Here is a 7,402-nt window from a genome sequence, read left to right on the forward strand (position 1 = left end):
GCCTTTGAGCAAATTAACCAAAAGGCTCATTAAAACATTTATTCCCAGATTGCACCTGCAAGTACTAAAATGTTTTTATTGTGAATAAATAATTGGAATTGTTTAAGAGCCTAAAGGTGAGCTGGTTTATTTACGGTTTGTGTTTGGTTGTTTTTTTTAATCCCTATTTTTTTTAGATACTTTACTTAGTTTTATCAGTCTGTTAGAATGTGACATTCTGTCTTACAGACAGATGCTCTGTTCGAAAACCTAGGACGCGTCCTTAGAAGACCGGATTCGAAGGACGATGACGTCAAAGCGCGGCGCCGAGGTCTGGTCGGATTCCAAGAGTCCTCGTTATGCGACCTTAAAATGCGTCCTTCTTTTTGCCCGATTTGCAGCCCAGGATTTCGAACAGAGCCTAGGTGACTGCCAGAGAGTAATCAGACTGTTTGCTGTAGATCTATAGATCACACCAAAGACAGGCTGATTGCAGCAAATTAGGGATTAAATCCACATCATTCCACAGTTCCTCGGTTAGAGAAAGTACATTTAAATAATCTAATTTAAAAGGCAGCTGGAGTTAACTGATCAATTTTCAGGTTTTATTGTGCAAACCTGGAGCAGAATAACATGTTGACAACAATAGTGTAGAGGCACAGATGCATTTTTTTTGTCTTGTCACTAGGGGTAGGATGCATGTGTTAGAGATAAGTATGGAGCTGTAAGTGGGTGTTGGCATGTGTCTGGAGCTGAATGACTGTCTAATGAATATCACCTGGATCTGCTCAGGGTTCTGTTTGTTTGTTTGATACAGAGTGAGGCTGAGGCAGAGTTCTATTTCATCCCTACTGACCGGCAGAGTCGGTGCTTAAAGCACTGAATGATCACTCTTGCGCAGGTCGAGAATTAGTATCAACAAAGTCACCTGTGACCTACCGGTGATTAGCGGAAACCTATATAGGCACGTGACACCGGTAGTTCAGACCCTTCTCATCTTCTCGCACGCAGGTTTGTTATGAGCGGTTTCTTTCTACAGACTCGTGAGTTTTTCTGTATAACCGCTTCCTCCGTCGGCTTGCTGCTAGTAGCCCCGTGATCATTTGTGATCGGAGCTGCGGTCGTGCTCGCCCTCCAGGGGCTTGCAGAGTGACGGTTGTTGTGCCTACGGATCTCATCCGGTGAGTCTGTTTTTCTTTCCTTTTCCGAACCCCGCGGGCGGCGTCTCGCCCAACTGTGTTTAGTTTGGCGGCTGGTTTTCACAGCTGAAACTTCTCATTTATTTATCTCACCAGTGGCGTTTTCTGCCCGTGCTGAGTTCTTTGGTTTATCGGAATTAAACATGTGTTTTCTGTTATTACTTACCTCACCAGTGGCGTTTTCTGCCCATGCTGAGTTATTTTGTTTATCTGAACGGAAATGTATGGTTTTGTTTATATTACCTCGCCAGTGGCGTTTTCTGCCCGTACTGAGTTCCTTTGTTTTGCATAACTGAAACTGCTGCCTCTCGCACCAGGCAGCAGCTTGCAGGGCAGCTTGCAGGGTTAGTGACCGTTAGCCCACTAACGCTTGGGCAGCTTCTGGCTCGGGACGGCGCTCCTCTCGCTCGTCCAATGCCCCAGCCTTGCCTCGAGATCCCGCTTCAGGGGTCACTCGGGACCAGACAGTTCGGTCAGGGGCCCGGGCTTCGCACCTCTTTCGCGCTGTGGAACCAGTTCGGCCCGCCCCTAGGCCTCAGAGGGACAGAGGGGCCCGTAGATGATACATTGGGGCCGGTGGCTGGATATTTTACCCCGAGTCAACTTTCATACTGGAGCGAATGCACCCCAGATCTTTGGGTGCTCTCCACTCTGACCAGGGGATACCGTCTCCAGTTCCACCGCCGGCCCCCGTCTTACGGAGGGGTTCGGATGACCACCATCCGCAACCCTCTGATGGCACAGGCCTTCTCCAACAAGCTACATGCCCTGCTTGGCAATGGTGCGATAGTGCCTGTGGACCCCCTGCTGGATCCAGGGGGCTTTTACTCGGTGTATTTTCTGGTCCCGAAAAAGACTGGGGATCTCCGTCCAGTTCTGGACCTCAGGGGGCTTAACACCTACCTGAAGGACATGCCCTTCCGCATGCTTACCACCAAAGGGGTTCTACAGGCAATCTCCCCGGGCGATTGGTTCACATCAATCAATCTGAGGGATGCATATTTCCATGTTCCTGTGGCACAGGTTCACTTGCTGTTTCTCCGCTTTGCATTCCAGGGGCACCAATATCAATTCAGGGTACTCCCCTTTGGGCTCTCCCTGTCACCCCGGGTGTTTACCAGGGTTATGGCAGCAGCTCTATCCCCCTTGCAGGCGCGGGGGATTCGGATCCTGCCTTATCTGGACGATTGGCTGATTTGTTCCGCAACCCGCAGTCAGGCGATCCAAGACACTCAGTTGATGCTGTCCCATGTGCACCGGCTGGGTTTGAGGGTGAACTTGGAGAAGAGCAGCCTCACCCCCTCCCGGGTGACAGTGTTCCTGGGTGTTCTTCTGAACTCTGCCACCATGACCGCCCGCCCTTCCCCCCAGCGGGTGGCCGGTATTCTGAACATGTTGCCTGCCTTCCGGCGTGGCGCAGCACCACGGTTCCTGAAATATCTGCGCCTTCTGGGCACGCTGATCGCAGCTTCCAGTGTGGTTCCACTGGGGCCTCTTTCCCTGCGCTCTCTGCAGATGTGGCTGAACGGCTTGGCTCTGGACCCCGCCCGCCAGGCGCACAGGCACAGACGGATTCGCATTGCGTCACACTGCCTTCGATCTCTGTCCCCGTGGAGAAACAAGTCCTACATTGTTGGGTGGAGTTCTGCTCAGCCCCCTCCCATGCCGGAGGGAGGTCGTTTATACGGATGCTTCCATCCTGGGTTGGGGTGCAACCTGGCGGACCCGCACCGCGCAGGGGGTGTGGTCCACACAGGAGCAGAGGGAACACATCAATGCTCTGGAGCTACTGGCTGTGGCCCATGCACTCCAGACCTTTCTTCCAGGATTACAAGGGAAGCACATGTTGGTTTGGTCAGACAACCACGGTGGTCTACCATATCAACCACCAAGATGGGTCCAGGTCCCCAAGACTGCTGTCCCTGACACGCCGTCTCCTGGTCTTGGCCTCATCTTGCCTCACCAGTCTCAGGGAGGCCTATATCCCGGGCTGGCGCAACGGACCTGCAGACTTTCTTTCCCACACGTCGCCTCTTCCGTAGATCACATCTGGGGGACATTCAGCAGAGCGGGCGCAGATCTCTTCGCCTCCAGAGACACTGCCCACTGTCCCCTCTGGTTCTCCCTGTCAGACAGTTCCTGTCCTCTGGGGTGCGATGCGCTGGCCCACGACTGGCCCAGAACTCTCCTGTATGCTTTTCCCCCGTTGGGCCTGATTTCCCAGACCCTCCTGCGAGTTCTCCAGGAAGGGCACAGGCTCCTGCTGGTAGCCCCATTCTGGCGGGGCGAGGACTTGGTTTCCTCTGGTGCGCAGGCTTTGTTACAGCTCACCGATGCGCCTCCCACCCAGGAGGGACCTCCTGTCTCAACTGGGGGGTCGGGTTCTCCACCCTGACCCAGACCGCCTGCAGCTCTGGCTTTGGCCTCTACAGGGTCCAACCCGGCCTTCTCCCGATTTGGGGGTGACGTGGGCCACACAATGACTTGGGCATGGGTGCCATCCACCCGGGCTGCTTACACTGCAAGATGGGCGGCCTTTTCTACCTGGTGTGACGATAGGGGGCTGGACCCCATACGTTGTCCCATTCAACCCTCAGTGGCCTTCCTTCAAGGGTTACTTAACCGGGGTCAGTTCCCTTCCACCTTGAAGGTCTATGTGGCTGCCATTTCCCATTGGCACATTGGGTTCAGTGGCTGCTCTGTGGGAAGGTGTAGGGACATGGCGCTGTTCCTGAGGGGCGCCAGACGTTTGCGTCCTCCGAGGCGCCGGGTGGCTCCTACCTGGGATCTTGGCTTAGTCCTTCAAGCTCTTTATTCCCCACCCTTTGAGCCGATTGCAGCAGTGGACCTAGAATGGCTCTCCATGAAGACGGCCTTCCTGCTCGCCATGGCTTCTGGTAGACGAGTGGGGGAGCTGCATGCTCTGTCCGTATCCGAGCCTTGTTGTCGGTGGAACCCAGATGGCTCCGGAGTTACCCTGTGGACCAATTCTTCCTTTGTTCCGAAGGCCCCCGCGGTGGCAGGTACAGTCTTGCCGCTTCAGCTGTCCCGCTTCAAGCCCGGGACCCCTTCCGAAGCTCTGTGTCCAGTCAGAGCGCTGGACGCCTATGTTCGCACCACAGTGACCATTCGGCTGACTGACAGCCTCTTTGTATGCCATTCTGGCCCTAAGTGAGGTCGTGCCCTTTCCAAACAGAGGTTGGCACGTTGGATCGTGGGGGCAATATCTGTGGCATACTCTCTGCAGGGTCAGCCCCTGCCTCAGGGGTTGCGGTGCCATTCTACAAGGAGCCTGTCAACCTCATGGGCCGCAATGATGGGGGTGCCGCTGGAGTCCATCTGCAAGGCGGCCTCATGGTCTGTGCCGACCACTTTCATGAGGTTCTATAGAGTGAACATGGCTACACCTCTTCCTCTTCAGGGTATCCTGCAGCAACCACCAGCCTCATCCCACTGAGGTAGGTGCGGCTGCCGGTTTCCAGTGGGTTGCTCCTTACTTCTGCATCCCTCGGGACCTAGTTGGCATACGTCATTCACTGCTTTAAGCACCGCCTCTGGCGGTCAGTAGAGATGAAATAGAATGAAGGTTACATATGTAACCACGGTTCTATGAATCACGGATGACCGCCAGAGCGTTTGGTCCCTCGGTTCCGCTGGCTCACGAGAAGATCGAGGGACTGAACTACCGTTGTCACATGCCTATATAGGCTTCCGCTGATCACCGGTAGGTCACAGGTGACTTTGTTGATACTAATTCTCGACCTGCGCAAGAGTGATCATTCAGTGCTTTAAGCACCGCCTCTTTGTACAAAGCTTCACAAAAAGATAAGTACAATAAACATCCCTAACTGCAGTAAAGCTTGGATTCAGCTTGTTGAACAGATCCCTGCTCTCCTCTCTGTGAGTAATTTTTGGATGATAGTCACTTACAAATAGTATAGTGAAAAAGTTAGAATAGGAGTTTAATAAATATAATAAAATATATAAGTTTCAAGAAGTTTTGTATGATCAGAATAATGAAGATTGTGCTTTTATTCCACATTTGTCCATTTCTACAACATTACAGGTTTTCTTCAGCCCATTATAGTTATTTCTAAGGAATGTCTTGTAAAGCTGGAATTTAGGGGAAAGATTCAGGTTGCTTCAGTTCATTCCTGTAAATAATGGAGACAAAGTAGAGTTTGTTCTAACTCACCTTTCTGTCGACTGAAGCTCTTCCTCTTGAAGAAGATGAGCAGAGCTGCTGCTAACATGATGATCAGGATGGAAAGAATCAGACCCACATAGAGCAACAGACCTGAAGGGATGTTTATAGAAGAGTTGATTTAGTTTATCCCATCAGCTGCTCTGTTCCTCATAAACAGGCCATGTGCATTAATGTTCCTCCTTCATCAGCTGCTGATAAAAACAGAAGGTTTCTCTCCTATTGAACTCAGAGGACACAGCTTCTGCTGTCAAAGACCTTCAGAACATTCTGCTCTGATCAGATGCTCCATGCTTTATTGGCTTTTATTCGCTCTGATACAAATTAATTCAACATTAGACTCTCTGACCCTGTTAACTTGAACAGGTCTGAGCCTCACTGATGAACAAAGCTGGACTTTAACAGACCCAAATCATCTCCTGAACATCTAAACATGAACAGATAATGTACCTGAAGCTGCAGCTGGTTTCTCAGAGACTCTGCTGGTTTCAGAGGAGGATGGAGAAGGTGAGGAACTCAGACTCTGTGTTGTTGTTGTTGTTGTGGAGGCTGCTGGGAGAAAAGTTGATCTAATAAAAGGTCCCAGAGTCCATTTTGGTTCTGAAGAATCTGAGGATGTGGAGATTAAACAGAATCAGAACAACTGAGGTCAAAATTTACATTCTTCTTGATTTTATGATCCATGTTTGTCTTCATGAGTCACAGTTTGAACATGTTGGTCTTTAAAGTAGATCTGTTGAAAATCTGAGTGAAAAGTTTAAAAACAGAAAAACTCACCTTCAGTCACAGAGAGATAAAAATCATCATATTGAGTTCCCCTCCATGTATCAGAGCGACACTGGTACCGTCCTGAATCTGACTTTTTCAGCTTTGTGATGCTCACATGCAGATAATCATATTGTAGCTTTCCTCTGTCTTCATATCTAATGCTGTATCTGTCTTTGTTAAACATGCCTTCAGTCGTATTAATCAGAATATTTCCTCCTTCACAGGTTTCCTTACAGAGGAACCTTCTTTTTCCAGAGTTCTTAAATTCACATCTAACTGTGATGTTTCCTCCTTCCTTTCCACTGTAGGTTTTCACAGTTTCTCCATCCTGCAGAGCTGCTGAGGAGATAAACAGTCAGTAGTTACTGTTGATGTTTAATATAATACAGTTGAAATATACACTACCGTTCCAAAGTTTGAGGTCACATTGAAATGTCTTTATTTTTGAAGGAAAAGCACTGTACTTTTCAATGAAGATAATTTTAAACTAGTCTTAACTTTAAAGAAATAAGAGGAGATAAACAGTCAGTAGTTACTGTCAATGTTTAATATAATATAGTTGAAATATAGTTATAAATGAACCTGGATGCATTAGAATAAATTCACATTGAACCCAGAGTCTCAAACCAGTTCAGGCAACTGATCGCCTCCAATTAGATTATGTTTTGTTGCCTTTCAAAGGTTAAACTGAAGGAAACCAACATTTCTCTGAAACAACAGACCTTCATGGCTAATAACTACAAATGAGTTTCTTTTATTTTAATATAAATAATTTCTTAGGTTTTTGTGTTAAAATGACCAGTGTAAATCCTGAGATGTAACATGTCAGCGTATCTTAAAACAAAGAACCAGAATGATTCAGACAACATGAGGAAGTGTCACAGTTCAGATTAAAACTGTTGAACAAGACAAAAACCCTGATTAACTGTGAAAATTATAAAAGATGAAAGACTGAGAGAAAATAAAGTGATAGAAATAAAATAATGTACTCACTGAGGAAGAGGATGCAGATCAAAGTATAACAGACCTTCATCCTGAGCTGCTGATGGTTTCTAACTGCTTCTCTTCCTCTTTCACTGATAAACCAGGAACTTCTCTGAAGGATGGAGTTCCTCCTCTGACCACTAGAGGTCTTCTATACTGAAGCCTTTTAAGAAGAATGAAACCTAATCAGATGAACCAGTTTGCTTCCTTCATCAGAGGATGAAACTGGGCTCAATAAAGAATGAAGCTGCTGCTGCTTGAACACAGA

At 48.5% G+C, this 7,402-nt stretch overlaps 1 protein-coding gene across 1 annotated transcript; it reads right to left on the reverse strand.

Annotated features, from left to right (window-relative positions):
- Positions 1–5,326: 5,326 nt before the first annotated feature.
- LOC107099362 (fas apoptotic inhibitory molecule 3-like) lies at positions 5,327–7,194 on the reverse strand. Its single transcript, XM_015397447.1, has 4 exons — positions 7,144–7,194; positions 6,160–6,489; positions 5,833–5,991; positions 5,327–5,475 (listed from the first exon to the last, which is right to left on the reverse strand). Exons 1-4 carry the CDS (start codon positions 7,181–7,183, stop codon positions 5,327–5,329), a joined length of 678 nt encoding a protein of 225 aa, XP_015252933.1. The 5' UTR covers positions 7,184–7,194.
- Between the last annotated feature and the right edge of the window lie 208 nt (positions 7,195–7,402).

This window comes from Cyprinodon variegatus, unplaced genomic scaffold (genome assembly GCF_000732505.1).
Source record: "Cyprinodon variegatus isolate N-32 unplaced genomic scaffold, C_variegatus-1.0 Scaffold863, whole genome shotgun sequence".
Classification (NCBI taxonomy): domain Eukaryota; kingdom Metazoa; phylum Chordata; class Actinopteri; order Cyprinodontiformes; family Cyprinodontidae; genus Cyprinodon; species Cyprinodon variegatus.